At 52.1% G+C, this 17,125-nt stretch overlaps 1 protein-coding gene and 1 long non-coding RNA gene across 5 annotated transcripts in view; one reads left to right on the top strand and one right to left on the bottom strand.

The window, feature by feature from the left end:
* TBX5 (T-box transcription factor 5) overlaps nt 1-10,085 on the bottom strand; it is a 40,516-nt gene extending 30,431 nt beyond the window's left edge. The window contains exons 1-4 of one of the 3 annotated variants that reach the window (XM_019008394.1): nt 9,813-10,085; nt 4,708-4,883; nt 3,125-3,219; nt 379-498 (exon numbers count right to left, since the gene is read on the bottom strand). In XM_019008394.1, the coding sequence (XP_018863939.1) occupies nt 379-498; nt 3,125-3,219; nt 4,708-4,854 (362 nt within the window). In that variant the 5' untranslated portion in view covers nt 4,855-4,883; nt 9,813-10,085. Of the gene's footprint in view, nt 1-378; nt 499-3,124; nt 3,220-4,707; nt 4,884-5,023; nt 5,048-7,281; nt 7,632-9,812 lie in introns of those variants that run through there. The other 2 variants (XM_019008393.2, XM_015643584.2) reach the window with 2 other exon arrangements.
* Nucleotides 8,275-16,196, top strand: LOC109022881. 2 transcript variants are annotated; one of them, XR_002002297.2, is made up of 4 exons: nt 8,275-8,414; nt 9,005-9,076; nt 11,094-11,182; nt 15,572-16,196. It is a non-coding gene; the product is annotated as an uncharacterized LOC109022881 (long non-coding RNA). The 2 variants fall into 2 exon arrangements; XR_002002296.1 differs by lacking the exon at nt 8,275-8,414 and having other exon boundaries at nt 8,939-9,076.
* Nucleotides 16,197-17,125: the final 929 nt, after the last annotated feature.

Genomic DNA, 17,125 nt, shown 5'->3' with positions numbered 1-17,125 from the left:
CTCCCCTTGCCTTTAACCCCATCCTTCCCCCGATAAATAGCCATGGTGCCAGGAGCAAACAAATCCTTAAATATCTTCCTGCCCGGAGCTATTCCCTTCCTTAATACAATTAAACCATCAGCTCCACAACAACAAATAATCTCATCGTCGAACGGGATTCGTTAGTTGCGACAGAATTTCTGCGCTTTTTCCCATTTTTATTTTTGGATGCATTTCTCCCACAGGGGCTGTGGGAACATCCCACTACGCTCAGGTGATGCTCCCAACATTTTGCGTGGAAAAAGAAGGACGAGCCGCTGACTGAAGGGTTTCTGCCCAGCCCGGGCAGCCCAGGGATCTGGTCCCTCCCCTCTCTGGCTCTCCCCCACGCGTGCCTACCATTTATTATCCGCGAATTTGTATCTGTGGTCATCCGCCGGTACAATATCCATCAACAGGATGTACTTGGTTTTTGGATTGAGTCCAGTGACCTTCACTTTGTAACTGGGGAACATTCGCCTGTTGAATGAATAAATAAGTAAATAAATAGAAGTATAAAAGCAGAGAAAGTTTGCCAAGGTGGTTTCGCGTGCGGGGAGGAGACTCAGGGGAGGGGGGGGACATTTAACGAAAGGGCAGCGCAGCATTCCCAGGTAGATCGTCCCGAAACCCTGCCCTTGGCATGTGGGACAAGTTTGGGGGGTGCTGGGTCCCATCCGAGGAGAACCGGGTGATTTATCAAAGCAAAATCGGAATTTCGAGGCTGGTGGGTTTGTTTAGTCACCTCCTAGTGTGTCTGCTCGTCTATTCCTATTTTTACCTACTATTTATTTCACCGAGGTTTTGAATCTCAGTTTTTTTGAACAAATCTGAGCGTGAGAACTTCTGGAAGCAAGTTACTTCCCTCCCTCCATAAACTGCTGGAATAGGAGAGGAAATTTGCCAAAAAAAAAAAAAAGTTTTAAAATAAAAGTTATAGTATAGATACTTGTATAAAAAATATGTCTTTCTATAAATGTATATGTTTATAGAAATACTTTCTCATATATTACATATATAGAAATATAAACAGTTTAAAATACATTTATATGAACACCTTGAGGTTCTGGGGACAGATACGGAGGAAAAAAACCCTGCACGCACTCAGGTGTAAGAGAAAATCCGGGATCACCCTGAGAAAGCAGCAAACACATCTGACAAATCCTTGGAAACCCTGGGATACACACAAGGCAGGGGCTTTTCGAAATATTTTCCATTACTGCAAGGCAGGCACTTAAACCACTGCTGTTATTTTAGTTCGAGCTTTCCAAATATTTAAAAATAAAGCAGATGAAAATGGAGCCCCGGATTTAAAACAGGCATAAACAAGAAAAAAAAATCCCCAAAAATAAAACCCCCACACCTCTAAAAATATCGCGTTCTTCTGAGGCTCGGGATCTTATCTCTGCCGTGGGGCACCTGGGCTGGGCTTTAATTCGGTAGTAAAAAGGTGAAGGGGGGCGAGAAGCGCCCAACGAAGGAAGCGAGCCCTGAACTTTAAGATTTTAAGGGAGAAGAAACCAAATTCCTGGAGATTAATCTGTAACTCCATCGAAAACACCTGAGCAGCAGAACCAGGGACTTCAACAATAAACACGGGCAATGATATAAATGAGGAAACCGAGCCCGCATCTCCCCTCAAACCCCTGCCCTGTAAATGTCTCTTTTATGGCTCTCCAGATGAGATCTCTGTCCACAGCGATTTTTGTTTGGAATTTCTGCAAGGTGGTTTCTGTCTCCCTTCGAGGGTTGGATTTTTTATTATTTTTTTTTTTTTTCCCTGTGAACCGGGTTGGTTTTTTTTTTTCGGGAGATCCCAACACTGACTTCATCCCCCCCACTTCATCCCACGTCCCCTTGGCCACAAACCCCTTTGAAATCCGTTTTTGCAGGAGCGAGGTTCAAGGGGAAGGCGAGATCTATTCGCTAAAACTTTATCCAACCAGCTCGGTATTTATTTTCCCCCTCCCTCTTCAGGCAAATTTTGGAAGACCACAACAAATGCCAGATGACAGAGGCAAAATGAAAGTTGTTGCCTGTGTCCCTACAATCTAAAACTATTCCTACACTTGGAAGCTTTTTCTCCTTTTCGCCAAGGATTCTAATTGAAAATCACAACGAAAAATCCTCCCTCGGGCTGCCCCAAATTTGTTGATAGGACTGGAGAGACTCTTTTACTGCGTCTCGCTGGCCACTCTTCAATTTAACAACCCTCCACCACATTAATATCCAGGATAATGTTAAATCCCCTCAAAAATACCCGCGTCCACATATAAATATCTGCGGATCAGGTTTACACAGCCGGTCATGGAATAGATTAGAACCCCAATAAAGTTGGATTTGCAAGGCTGCATATTTTCCCGCACACCCACGCAGATAAACACCCGCATAGAAATACACCCACATGATATTGATTTGCGGACGCATCTATCTCTGCATCTAAACAGCTTTGTTATCTCTCTATAAACAGTAGCTTGAGACCGCATAGATTTTTAAAAGGGGTGAAGTGGCTGGGCTGGGAATATTCGCCCCAGAGTCAGCAAAAATAAATTTAAAACTCTGTAAAACAGCATAAAACTTGGGAGGGGGGGAGCAGAAGAGCCAAACTGTAGTAGTAGTAATAATAATAATAATAATAATAATAATAATAATAGTAGTGGCCCACCGAGCTGCTCTAAACAAAGTTTGCTTTTTGGCCAAGTGGTTGCAACTCGCGTTCGCCTGGAAAGTTTCCAAAGGCCTGAAGTCGGAATTAATGATCCAACTGTTCTGGTTTAGAAAGGAGCCAGAAGAAACACTTCGTGCCGCGTCTGTGCAGGCAGGGCGGGCTCTCCATGGCCGGGCAGTGGCACACACTCACACACACACACTCACACTCACACACACACTCACACTCACACACACACTCACACTCACTCACACTCACACACACACACACACTCACACACACACACACACACACTCACACTCACTCACACACACGAACACACACGGGACTCCAGAGCTGTGCCCGTGCCAGGGAGGTGCCCACTGCCCCCCATCCGGCCGGGTGTGTCCCCTCCGTCCCCGCAAACACGGAGGGCACCGCGGACCCCCCTGCTCTTACCTCCCGGCCTTTGTTATGATCATCTCCGTGCCCACTTCGTGGAACTTCAGCCACAGCTCGCGTTCGTGCAAAAACACCTTGATGCCCTCCATGCCCTGCGGAGCGGGGTGGCACAGAGCGTCAGCCCCGGGAGGAGCGGGGACAGCCCCGGGAGGAGCGGGGACAGCCCCGGGGGGAGCGGGGACAGCCCCGGGAGGAGCGGGGACATCCCGGCCGGGCCCCTCTCGGCCCCGCAGGGGAAAGGCCTCGCTCTGCGGGCCGGAGCTCGGGGCATTCCCGGGAAAACCCTGCCCTAAAGCCGGCCAGAGCGAGGTTCCAGGCCTGAGCGCGGGGATGCTGCTTAGGGCAGGCCTGGAGCGGGGTCCGGTGGGGCGGGGAGGTGATGGGAGGGAGCCCCCGGAGCCGGCTCCAACTGCATCCTCCCAGAGAAATCCCCGGGTGCTCCGGCCCTGCTGGTCCCAGAGCCAACCGGAGGAGATTAACACCCTCCCACGAGTGATTTACACCCCCCCGGCTGCGCTCTGCAGGCTGGAGCGGAGTGGGGTGTCACCCTGCACCCCTCGCCCCCTGATTTTCTCTTTCCCACCCAAGAGCTGCGAGCCCTGGGCTGGGGCAGATGCCACTGTGGGGACAACACATCCCTCCACCCTGGCTGGGAGGCACAGGGGACACCCCCAGCCAAACCAAGCACCTCTCCCCCTCTCTAAAACGCAGCCGAAGCGCCCCGTCAGACTTCGGGGGGCACTTTCCAAACACCTTCGGTGGCCCAGAGCCCCCCGTGCCGGTCCCAGTGCCCACCCTGGCCCTGCCGAGCCTTCTCCTCACCCCGTGGGCAGCGGGGCTCATCGGGGGGTACCTGCCAGGGGACAAGCGGGGCTCTGCGGGGGGACCCCACAGTCGGGATCGCGGTGGAAAAATCCCCTCTCCCCCCCGCATTTGTCCCCCTCCGCTGCCAGGGCTGCCCGAGCCGGCCGGGAGAAGCCGAGGGACGGCTCGGAGCGCTCGGAGCCCACGCGTGTCCCGGCACAGGCAGCGCCAGGGGGACGAGGGCTGCGGGAGGGGATGGCGGACACCCCAAACTCCCCGTATTGCCCTGGGGGTGCCCACGCGTGACAGCCCTGAGTGCCCGCTGGGGGTGTGGGGTGTAGCCGTGTCCGCCTGGGCGTGCGAGGGGCGCACACAGATGTGGGTATGTATAAAATATATACATTTATATATATATATGTAAAGGTATCTCCACTCCGTGGGTGTTCGCCCGTGCATTTGCCCACCCGGGCGCGGACACTCGTGGGTGTGGGGGTGCCGCTGCAAGGGGGGGTTCCCCTCGCTGTTTTTTCGGGTCCTGTTCCCTCTTCCACACCCCCAAAACTCTCACGGGCACATCCCTGCAGCTTTAGCGCTCGAGCACGACCTTAAATAACACTAAAGCAGGACGGAGCCCACGGCCAGGTGAGGCTTCGCCCTCGCGTGGGGCCTAAAATAAGCCAGCCACCCCGCCGAGACAGGGGCAAAACGTGGAGAAAAGGGGGAAATAACCAAAGGAAAGAGTGACGGGGTGGAAGGAGAGGAGTGTGGGTGCTTACCTGCTGGGTGAAGGCTGCTTGCGGTGAGGTGGGCGACTTGCTGGTGGCCCCCAGCTGCGTGTCCTGCTTGGCCTCAGCCTGGAGCTCCTTGGCCTCCGGATCGGCCGGCGTGCTGGGCAGCCCGAAGCCTTCCTCGCTATCCGCCATGTTACGAGCTTCCTTGGCCGAATCCCCCACTGCAGGCACACATCGGGAGAGAGCAGAGATAAGAGACGCTCGAGTCAATGCTGACGTTTAATAAAATATAGATTTTTATGCAGCGGGGTGGCTCCGAGCGAGCGCCGGCCGGGGCTGCCCCGACCATCCCAACACTCACTTCCAGCTGCCCAGGGAAGGGAGCGAGGCCCTTTAACTTCGGGAGAGGGAGAAATAAAGACTTTTATTTATTATCGCAGCCCGCAAGGGATGATAGGATTTGGGGGGGGCTCGGGGGGGTGGAGAGGGAGGGGAAGGGGGAGGCGGTATTATTGAATGCATCTTTTGCGAAAGGTAAACAGCGCGTTTTAGGGCTGCCTCCAGCACGCGGAGAGCGAGGCACCCGAGGGGCTGTGGAACACTCAGCTCATCGCACAAATGACTCTGGAGCTCGGGGGATTCGAGGTGAGGGCTCCAGAGCCTCCCCCGAGGCTTGGCCACCTCCAATTCCTCCGGGCTCGCCAAGGCCCAGGGGGTTTAAAGTCCCAGCTTTCCTCCCAGGGAAGTGGAAGCTTTCACCCCGCTCCAGTTTGGAGCAGGAAAACATCGCTGACACACGAGGCCGCTTCTAGCACCCAATTCCCAAGGAAAATTCAACTTATAACTCTTATAACAAATGAAAAAATTTAAAAGCCGGTTCTTCTCTTACTCCGTGCAGTTACAAGAAAAACAAAGGATGGACGAGAAAATTAAAATCTAAAAGTCCAAATAAATCAATCGGACAAACGCTGTGCGAGGAAACGAGGACTCAGGCTGCTGAACAGGGGCTGGAATTGGGACTGGAGCGAACTGAGCCATAACATTTAGGATAAAACTGCACCAGCAGAGAAAACGAGTTTAAAAATTACATGGTTTATATCTGATGCGAGTAACCGCAGTGAGTTTTAAAAGCTGTATTTTGACTTAGCTTTAAAGGCTCTATCAGGAATGGTAAAAGTTTCATAGCAACATAAAAAAAAAAAAACAAACCCAAAAATATAAAAGCAATTGAATTATCTGTTAGGTTTTTATTGTTCTTAAGGAGTTCAGAGTTTTAACTGCTTTAAAAAAATATTTCTTGCATGTTTCGAAGAAGGGGATTCAGTTTCGAAAGGCCAACCATATGGAGGCAATATTGGGTTTAAATACATGAGAATGTTTTTAAATGAGTTCTTCGCTCTGCAACGATATTTGAAAGCTGTTAAAAATCAAGGAGAGCGAAAAAAAAAAAAAAGCCAATTCTCCTTTAAAAGCGAAGGAAAATTGGGAGTGGAAAGGAGGGGGGAGAAAATGGTCTTCCCCGCTAGTGGTGGGTAACACACACACGGACGGATATATAATTTAAAAGTACAAAAAGCGAGGGGACTCCAGGTCCGCACCTCTGGAGCTGCAGCTCGTGCAGACACGGCCCGTGCCCGATCCCTCCCTCCTTCCCTCCCTTCCCAAAGGGTTTTTTCCCAGCGCGCAGAGCCAGGGGCGAAGCGAGAGCGCTGCGGGCGCGGAAAGTGCGCGGGGGCTGCGGGAGCCGCTGCGCCGGGCCCGGGCCCAGCCCGTGGGGGCAGAGCCGCAGCTCCAGGGACCATTTAAGGCTTTTCTCTTCCCCTCCTCCTCCTCCTCCTTTTTTTTTTTTTTTTCCCTCCCTGGACTGTTGTGGTGTCTTGTTTGTTTGGGTTTTTTTTTTTTCCTTGGGAAGTGCCGCTTATGCATTTTTTAATCGATTTCTCTCCAGCTTGGAGCTATGATTCCCCCAGAGCTGGCACTGTTAGGGGGTAGAGCGAGGGAAAATAATAATAAAAACCCCTAAAGCATGTTTATTAAAACAAAGAGAGACCCAGCCACGGCAGCCCAGCCCAGCCCAGTGAAGCCTCCTCGATGCTCTCCGCGCCCAGACATAATTAAGCAGATATAAAAATAATCATAATTTTAAAAACAGAGGGTGTGACGACAAAAAATAACCCCACAACTAAGAGCATTTGGCGGTCCGTGGCTTCTAATTTCCTTTTTTTTTTTTTTTTCCCCTTAAAAGAGCGTCTGAGAAGAAATGGAGCTTGACAGAACCAGGCCGCGGTGGCTGGATGAAAAATGCATCTCGCTTTGCTAAAGTAGCGCCGAGTGGGTTTGCGGGAGATAAAAAAAAAACACAAGGGGGGAAATTTAAGAAAAAAAAAATATATATAAAAATGAAAATCACCACCCTCTGCTTTTGTTCCGGCTTCGCCCCGGCCCCCACCCCCAGCCCGAGGGAGCGCCGGGCAGAGCAGCCCCCGCTCCCCGAGGCTCCCGAGGCCTCGCAGCTCCCCGGTACCCCCGGGCAGCGCCTCTCGCTCTGCCTCGCTCCCGCACCCGCACACAGGAAGGACAGACCCCGACGGACAGACATGGCAATGGAAGAGCCGTTACCTTGCTCGTTGAATTCCATGCAATCAATGCATCTCCACATATATAATGTGTGGCTCTATTTCCCCCGTTTGCAATGGAAATTACAATGGGATCAGGCTTCTCGTGTGCATATTTCCTTTTATTTATTTATATTTGCGGATCAGCATGTGAAAACCCAGCCTGGAAGAAAAAAGTCTATCCAATGCAAGCCTGCTTCTCTCTCTCTCTCTCTCCTGCTCTCTCCAAACACTTCCAGGTTGTCAGACGCACTAGAAAGGATCCTGAGACCAAGATAAAGCCCCCACCCCCACCCTTTTCTCAGCCTGATCTGATGCAGCTCTCCCCAGCCCACTCTTGCTGCTGCCCACCTAAAAATAACTTAAAAATTAAAAATAGTAATTTAAAAAAAAAAAAAAAAAAAAAAAAAAAAAGAGTGAGAGGGCGAAAGAGCGGAAAAAGAAAACAGCACCCTCTTGGAAAAAAAAAAAAAATTAAGAAGAGGAAAAAAGTTTCTGCCGGCTGGTAACCCCCGCTCCTCCGGGCAGGTTCGCGGCGCTGCCGCTGTGCGCGGAGCCGGGCGCGGAGCGCGGAGGAGCCGAGCGGAGCGCGGAGGTGACGTGGGCTCGTCCAGCTCCGTTCGCCAAGTGCCGGGACCCAGTGCCCAACCAGCTGGGATCCTGCTCCGGAGAGACTCCCTCTCCCACAGCCCTCCCTCCCGCCCCCTCCCCCCCAAACCTCCTTTTCCAGCCTATTTTTCTGGCCGGCAAACAAGAACAAGGCACAAAGACAATCATCAAACTCCCCAGCAACCCTCCCCCTCTCCTTTACCTCCTTCCCCGCTCCCTCCCTCCTTCCCTCCCTCCCTCCTCCATCCATCTCTCCCAACCAAAGAGAAAATTCAGCGTCTGGGAATATCCTGCCCCCCCCTCCCCGCTAAAATAAATCGCTGGCTCCGCTAACCTCGCACCACCCCCAGTTCCCCCCTCCCGCCCTCAAAGGCAGCCCAGAGGTGTGGATTTAAACCCAGCTCTAAATTTGCTGGTGCTCACAGAGGCCTTTTATTGGGGGGTGGGGGGTGTTCCCCTAAAATAGCTTTTCCTAATGAGTACAACCCCCCCAAAAAAACGCTGCGGAGCGGGACCGAAAGCCGCGGGGTGTGTGCGCGGGGCTGTGGCCTTGTCCCCGCTTGTGGCCGCATCCAGGCTCCTTCCCCTGCCCTTTCCCATCCTCTTCCTCACCCCTCGCCTCGCAGCCACGGCTCAGGGCCGCAGCCCCCCGGAGCTCAAATAATCAAGCCGTCAGCGAGGAGCGGGGCTGGGGGTTTATCTGCATCTTCCTTCGCTCTCCCTTTTTTTTTTTTTTTTTTTTAATGTATTATTGGGAGGGTAAAGTTGAATAGGTCAGCGCAGGGTAAACAGCCTCCCTGTCGCATTCTGCAGGCTGAAGAGAACCAGATTGGCGAGGCGGATTTTTGATAAGACTCGGAATAAATGGCATGGTTCAGATCTGCTCTGCCCACCCTCCTCCTCCTCCTGCTGCTGCTGCTGCTGCCCCCACCCTCTGCTCGCCGCTCTGTCCCGTCCCCCCACCCAAGAATCCTCCTCTATCTAGAAATGTGGGTCAAAAAAGAAGATGTGAAAAAAAAAAAAAAAATCAAAAAAAAAAAAAAAAAAAAAAAGAAAGAAAATATCCCTCACTCTTTTCTGCCTCTCAGACAATTTTTTTTTTTTTCGTTTCGAGGAAGTTTTCAGCAAATCCACCCTCGCTCCCAGCTCTCGCAGGGCGCGATAACACCGGAGCCCTCTGAAAGTTTGAGGTGAGGAAGGGGAAAGTCTGGGGGCGAGCGGCTCTTGGGGAGGGGGGTGAATCTGCGGGTGTAGTTTGGCATCTCCCAAACCCTTCCCATGTGCACGCCAGTCCCAACAGCTACTTGAGAAGAAACAGCCAACAGTAAACGCTTGCAAATAAGAATAATAAAATAACTGCACTTGTAGCCGCAGAGAATAAGCCAGAGAATGCTACTTAAACAAACAGAGCGAAGCTTGTCCCATATTTCATTATTTTTCGAGGGGAAAGGAGCAGTGGAGCCCTTCCAAACACAAATAAACGAGGCAGCAAAGCGGGCGCTTGTTCCCCCGCGGGGAAGGCGGCGGCCGCAGGAGCGGCCCCAGCCCCGGCCTGGGGCGAGAGGGCAGCGGCGGCTCCGAGGAGCCCTTCCCCTGGCCTGAGCTCTGCCCCGAAAGGTGCAAATCCGAGGGGAAAGTGGGGAAAGGAGATGGAGCAGGCGGGCACGGCGGTGCGGGGAAGCCGCGGAAGCACGCGGGGAGCGCGGCCGGCCCCGCTCCGCACGTGTGCTCCGAGCATCCCCGAAAGCACCGGGAGGGTTTGCCTTGAAAAAGAAGCAAAAGCAACGAGGAGAAAGGTTTCTCTCAACTGCGAGCGAGAGAGAGCTCGAGCTTCCCTCCCCTCGGCGGAAAGAAAGGGAGAAGTGAAAATCCCTGAAGTTCGGAAGAGCGAACCCGAGCGCGGCCGCTGCCTAGAAAAGCACTCACCTCTCCAGTGCCAAACTAGCTCTCAAACACCTTGAAGACAAGTTGAAAACGATGCAAATAAATCGAATTTATTTCCGTCTGCAGGTTGGGGGGGGAGGAGTGGACAAGGAGGGAAAGAAAAAAAATAATAATAAAAAAATAAAGCAGCTTGGGAAAAAAAAGGACGGCAATTTCAGGCTCCCCCAGGACTGGAAGGGCAAGGCGAGGAGCCTTCCAGCTCGAAGCCGGTTTGTGGTCTCAGACAAATTAAATATTACTGTTTATTACCAGCCATACTCCGATAAAATAAAGAGAGTTCAAGGCGATAGCTGCTATCTCACGAGCTTTGCTCCTATAGGACACGGAGACGTCACCAACCACGCAACTGGCCTATTCTGTCATGGTTGACTGCAGCAGTAATGGAAGGTTAATTTGTATTATTCTCCTTTTTTTAAAGCTCTATCAGGGAGATTCCTGCTCTTTTTTGCTTTTTTTTTTTTTTTCTTTTTTCCCCCAAAAGAAATCCATTCGGTGAAATGTAAAATACACGGTGGCTGGGTGTGCGTGACCTCTATATGATGTATACATATAAATATAGATATTCACAAGGCAGACTTCTACACGCGGGTGTTGGGGGTGGTTTGTATCGTATATGAGCAGGCACGGAGCCGCTGGAAACTTCAGGAAAACCCACTCAGCCTCGGAGCAGAAAAGGGGAAAGCAGAAGAAAAACTCCCACTTCACCACAAGTTTAATAATCCAACGGGATTGGCATTATTCGGCTGAATTTCTTTTTCTAAACAAATAATTCTGCCAGGGTGAACAGGAAACTTGTGCGATGAACGCTCAGGCGCCTCTGGAAGCAAGCACGCTGGGCTATATATAGTAAATGATAACCTGGTTATTTGCACGGATTCGAGTGTGCTTCGGGAACCAATTATTTGCTCTGATTAAATTTAAAAAAAAATAGGGGGAAAAAAGGAAAGGAAAAAAAAAGGAGTAGTAAGTCCAGGCGATTATTTGCCAATGAGATTGACAAGGGAAAAAAAAAAAAATCAAAAACGTCCAGATCCCTCCAAGTTCAGACAGTGGCAGCAGAGATGCCGCTGGTGCTGCCCCGTGTCCCAGCTCCCCCTTAATCTGGAGGAATTTTGGGATGCACATGCGGTGGCAGCAGGAAGATTTCACCAAATTTATAAAAAATAAAAAAAGAAATTTAAAAAAAGGGGAAAAAAAAAGAAAAAGGAAAACAAATATACACACACAGAGTAAAAGATGCTAAAGCGTTTTTTCCTCCAACAGAAAAAAGAGGAGGAGAAATAGGGAGCGAGGAAATAAAGACACCACCTAAAGAAGAGCGAGGAGACGGTGCAGGAGTGGAGGATGCCAAGGTGAGTGTTCCCAGCGGGCAGCCCAGCCCTGCTCGGGCCGAGGGGCCGGGGCAGCAGCCTCAGCAAGCCCTGCCCGAGCTGCCCTGGCCTCCCCAGGCTGAGCTCTGCAGGCTCCCGGGGAACCGGGACCGCAGGAAAAGCACCAGCAAGGATGGCGGAAAGAAATAAAAAGGAAGGGAGGAAAAGCCCTCCTTAACCCTGATGCGCCCCATTTGCTGGATCTGGCCGTCAGCTCGGAATCCTCCCAGGTATCCGGGATGGAGGGAAAATACCCCCAGAGAAGGGAGAAAACCCAGCGAGGATGATTCTCCGGCTGGCACCGACCGCCCAAAGTGCTGGCGCTGCCAGAGCAGGATAGGGCCTCACCCAAAGTGAGAACTAAAACATTCTCCCCCGCACACGGCAGCATCTCCTGCTGTCCCCTGAGGTCCCCCCGCAGCCCCTGAGGCCGCTGCAGCCCAGGGATGGGAATCGCTTCCCACTGCCCTCCCGGGCACCGCTCGATCTCGGCCTCCGAGCCTGGAACAGCCCGGATCCTGCCGGGAATGCGGGAACAGCCGGGAGCGGGAAGGGATGAGGGGTCAGAGAAGCAGCGCAAACAGGAATGCAGATAAAGATACACGGAAATACATCTATTTAGGTACAGATGTGCATGTATGAGTGCGGACACCCCGTTTGCAAACACGCCCCCACACACGGTGCCTCAAAACTTGGGTAAAAAAATCCTTGGGGTTTTTATACCCCATGTATTCCATATATTATTTGTTTGATATCTTTAGACTAAACGTGCAGTGTAACTGCACGAGCACTGAGATCCAAGAGATCCACGTGAATAAACGTGGCTGTTTGCACACGGAGATATCCACGGGCACAGCAGAAAAATCGCGTGTGCGTGGATGTGCAGGTGATGAGATCTCCACAAACACTTGTCCAAACAGTGGTTCTGCCAGCTCAAGCACCCCTGCCCCATCCGCTATAGGTTTTATATGGGTATTTACGTTTTACCCGGGGTTTAAAGACGGAGTTTTGGGTGCACGCAAGCCTTCATCTGCCCCCACCCTCCTCACAGCTCAGTGGGAGTGGGCGCAAATCTGCGCACATCGGCAGAAGGCGGGCGAGGGGATCAGCGTGGATGCACCGCCTATGCACCACACTCTCTCCTATATATATATTTATATGTTCTACATAAATATAACCCCCCCACACGCATTCTCCAGCAGCCACGGCCCCAAGCTCCGTGGAGCACTTACCTCCGTGGGGGTGGCGGGTGCGTGGCAGCCCCCCCCTCCCTCCCCGAGCTCTGTGCAGCCCTTCCAGGCTCGATCCCGGTTTTTCAGCTCCTCTCCGGCGGCTCCGGGAGCGCAGGACCCGGCCCGAGCAGCCCCGGCCGCAGCGCCCGGCCCCGGAGCCTCGGGCCTCGGGGAGCCCCGGCTTTGTGGCCCCGCATGGCCGGAGCCCCGCACGGCCCCTCCGCCCTCCCGCTGCCTTTGCAGGGTGTCCCGGCCCCGGAGCTTTCTCCTTGCGGGATTTCCCCGGGAGAGCCGCAGGGCGGGGATGGCCGGGGTGCCGGCTCGCAGTGGGGTCGAGGTGTCAGCAGTAAGAAATAGTGCCGAGCGTGAACTCGCTCCCCCCCCGCCCGCCCTCCACACCCCTTTAAAATCACTTTTTGGGTCGGCTTAACCAAATCGAAGAGGCTTTTGCTTTTCTCTCGCGGCTCCTCGGCAGCCACCCTGCCCAAGGACGGGGCAGCGCGGCCGCCCGGCTGGTAAAATACAGATACATCAGCACTTGTGGCTTCCCAACGCTCTTTTTTTTTTCTCCTTCCCGTATTTGCAGAGAAAATCAGCTCCCTCCTAGCAGGGATTATTATTTTTCCTTTCCATTTTTAGATAATTTACTTCCCCTCTCGGACCAGTTCTCTCTTTGCTTTTATTTCCCTTTTGTTGGCCGCTTTTCGCTTTGGTGAAATACACACCTGGGAGCAAACAAGTGTTTAAAATAATCCTCCTGTCTTGAAGCATTTTTGTCCATTCACTTATTGGGTTTTGGGGGGTTTTTGGGTTTTTTTTTTTTGTTTGTTTGTTTTTTTAATGTGCGTTAGTTTTTTTTTTTTCTCCCAATTGTTTCCTCAAAATTTTTTCTCAATACTTTTTTCCCCTCAGTCATGGGGGCAGGGACTGACTGCATTGACCTGAGAGTTGATATCAAAAAAATATTTGTATAAAACTCCCGCCAATACAGTTGTGTCATGTCATTATTTCCATTACAAAATCCTGCATTTAGTGCTGGAGAATTGCTTTAGACGAGCCTTTGGGGGTAGATACCTGCATCAGATTTATTTTTTGGTTTTTTTTTAATTACAGGTGACTGGCGTTTTTCTTTTAAACTTTGTGGTTTCGGGTGTTTTGGATTTGTTTTTTGTTGGTTTGTTGTTTGGTGTTTTTTTTTGGTTTTGGTTTTTTTTTTTTTATTCCCGCCCTTCTGGCTACCTTAAGGGGAAAAAAAAAAATAGTTTGCAATTAAAGCCCTTTTCCCCTCCCTGCAGCCCATTAATTTCCCAGGCGAGCTGCAGGCTTTAAAATAGTGACGAAAATGAGACAGAAGGAGCCGGGCAGAGGCAGGGCTTGGCGTGGAGCGGGCACCCCTGGGGATGAAGATCCCTTTTCCTCCTGCAGGCCAAGCAGAGCGTGAGGATCCCCAAATTAATCTCGGAGCACCCCTGGAGCAAAAGGGATCCATTCTCTTTTCCCTGTTCCCTCCAAAAGGCGGCTCTCAGGGAGACAGGAGTCCATCCCCTCCCCAGCTTTCCCGCAGTGCTGCCCAAGAAAAGAGGGAATTGGGCTGCATTTCGCTTTGCCATTATCAGCGGGTGATTTTTTGGCACGGGGTGCCCATGGGGTCCCCGCACCATTCCCGATGGATCCCGGTGCCCCCTTTGGAGAGGGGCGCACGGCCGGGCTCATCTGCTCTTCCCAAGTAGGGCGTCAATCAGAGCCTTATCTCGGCCCCGGGGAGAAAATCACAGCAGAAAAGGCCTTCGCTCTCTTCGCTCCCTGGGAAAAAACTAAACAGGGCAAGAGGGGGAAATCCTCAGCACCCCGCGCTCCCCCTGGGAGAGATCTCGCCATGACCTTGAGGGGGAAGCGGGGCTGCCAAAAGGAGCCCGATCCCGAAGAGTTCGAGTCAGGCACTGATAAAAGGCCTCAAAGTAGCACCTGTGAATGTTCTTCTCTTCCCTCGCCCTCCTGCTCAGCCCCGGATCTCCCCGGGAGAGGAGCACCCCGGGCATCCCCACAGTTCCCTCATCCCGGCCGACTTTCTCCCTCCCTTTCTCTCCAACTCATTTTTCTTTGCCTCTTTCCTCCTTTCCAAGCCCTCTCGCCTCTTTTCTTCCCCATTTTCCGTTTCTCCCCCCTTCTCTCGCCCCCGGTCCCTTTTCTTCCACTGCCCTAAATAACGCCGAGCGACAGCGCAGCCCGGCCGCTCTGTTTTATTCAGATTATCTTTTGTATTCCCGGCTATCCGTGAATTTTGGAAGAGGGAGACGCTCCCAGGGAGGCGGGGGGATGGCTGTGGGCCCCCAGCACGGGAACCGCATTAAACCGGCTTTGGAGTGGTGTCGTGGACATCCTAAAATCCATTTTTATCAAATCCATTTTTATCTGTGCGGGAAAAGTACAGATGACATCGATAACCCAAAGAGTTACTGAGATTTCTTTCGTTTGTGTCTTCACTAAACATTAAATACCTCAAAATTATCACAGGAGGAATAGAAAAGAAAAGAAAGTGGGAAAAAAGAGTATTTCCCGTGTTGTTCCAGGGCTGGGCGAGGTCCCAGATTGTAACTTCAGGGCCCTGAGCTACCCGAGAGCAGAAGAGAAATCGGTTTTGGAGGGGCAGAGCCCCGCGGGTTATCAGCGATATTTGGGAGCAGTGGGATGCCCTATCCTGCCTCCCGAAGTGTCAGGAAGTTAATTCTGAGGGCAGCAGGTACCTTCCCTGGAGAGTTGTTGCACACAAACAGAGGTGGGAATGGGATCTGAATATTTGGGTGGTGTCAGTACTCGCTGCAGGAAACCCCATTTTTTTATAAGCCCACGTGTGCTTCCATCCATAAATTCCTATAGATTTATACCTGTTCCACGGATATCAACAGCAAAGTTCTTCTCTGTCCTGTGGTTTGGGGCACAAAAAATCCCAGATTCACCCTACGGAGAAAATTCCAGGAGCTCGTTTTGTTCCTGCCTGGGATTTTTGGGGGGCAGCCAGGCGTGTTTACCTGCCCCGTGTGTGTCTGCCAGGCTGCCACCACAGGGGCAGTGGGTTAATGCCTTTGCCAGCTCATTTTGGGTTGAAAATCGTTCATTTCCAACGAAAAATTCTTTTCAGGGGAAAGAAGGGCTCGAATCTCTGCAGGAAAAAGCTCCCCTGGAGCCCGGGTGGGACCTGCGGAGACGAGCCCGGGTCCCCCCGCAGGCTGCGGGCACAGGAGCCACCAACCTCCCCACTGCGGGTGCCCGAGGAACCACTGTTCATGACAATGTCTATTTTCTGTCATTAATAACTCGTTTCTTCCTTAAAAAAAAAAAAAATCTCGTTTGGATCCAAGATTGTTTTTATGATTCAGTCGGACAAGACGGAACACATGTTAGTTTAAGCAGGTTCATGAAATAGCTGTAAATCAAATAAAGTTTACGAGTTTAGCAGGAAATACTGAAAAGATGAGGGGGAGGGAAAAAAAAATCCGCCGAGGCAGAGAGCAGCAGGCTGAAATAGTCGGTGGAGTTTTGTCCTGCTCTGTGTTTCTCTCTGTTCTCTTGTGCATCTTGCCGATTAAAGGCCTCGAGACCCCGTGTTGGCGCCAAGTGGCATGTTATTAATCAGTTATCCCGAGGTTCAGTCCACAGAAGAGAGAAATTTAATCACCAGAAACCAGACCCGACATAAAAGAGAAATCTAAAATCAATTCCCTCCCGTCGTCCCGTCTCCCCCTCCCCTTCCCCACCTCCGAAGCGAGCAGAACGAGCAGGAGCAATCAAGATCGTGCTCCCTCTCCCTCTTAATTGCGGCGGGAGAACCGCAAATTTCTCCTAACATTTTACCGCGAAAAGAATTTTGGGGGGAAAAAAAATTTAAAAAATCTACAGGAAAAAAAGATCCCAAAGACCCGCAACAAGTTTGTCCTTGATCTCGCTATAAAAACGTGCTGGGGGAGAAATATCCCAAGCGGAGCCTTTTGTAATGGAACCGGGGGTGTGGGACGGGGGCTGCGGGTGGAAATCACATCTAGCGCTGGGGAAATGATCTCTGAAGGCTCCCAGGCCTGGCGGGGAGGGGTCCCCTCACCCCAGATGCCCCCCAGCCTCTGCCTCCTTCCCCCAGGTTTCACTCCCGGACAGGAATTCTGAGGGGAATTCTGGGGTGTCTGTCCCCAAAGCTGGGTGTCCCCCCCTCCCCGCGGGAGCTGAGCGCACTTCTGGACACGGCACACCTTCCTGCCAGGGCGTTTTGGGCTGGGAATGGACAGCTTTGGGTTAGGGCAGGAAAAGAAACCCTTGGCCCTCCTTGCTGGCCCGGGACAGCGCAGAGGGGACGGTGCCACCCTCGGGGAACGACCGGAGGTGACAGCAGGACAGAAGGGACCAAAAAAAACCCATTCGCTCCCAAAAAGATAACCCTGCTCGGAGTCCAGGGTAAACGGAGAGCGATGGGGATCGGCCCGGCAGCTTCCACGCGTGTTTCCATGGGAGTCACTCCGTGCCCGTTTCCTCCCCGCTGCCGGGGTCGCGCTTGTCCCCCTGGGCTGCGTGAAGGGCACACGGAGGAGCTGCGAGCCGGGCGGCCGCCCCGGGGCTATATTTGGAAAAGAATTTAGAAGCCCTTCCAGCAAGTCTATGCGAAAGGTACCGGGCCTCTTCCCCGAGCCCCGCAAGGGTCGCCCCA

Source organism: Parus major, chromosome 15 (genome assembly GCF_001522545.3).
Source record: "Parus major isolate Abel chromosome 15, Parus_major1.1, whole genome shotgun sequence".
NCBI lineage: Eukaryota > Metazoa > Chordata > Aves > Passeriformes > Paridae > Parus > Parus major.
This window is presented reverse-complemented; position numbering and strand designations above follow the sequence as displayed.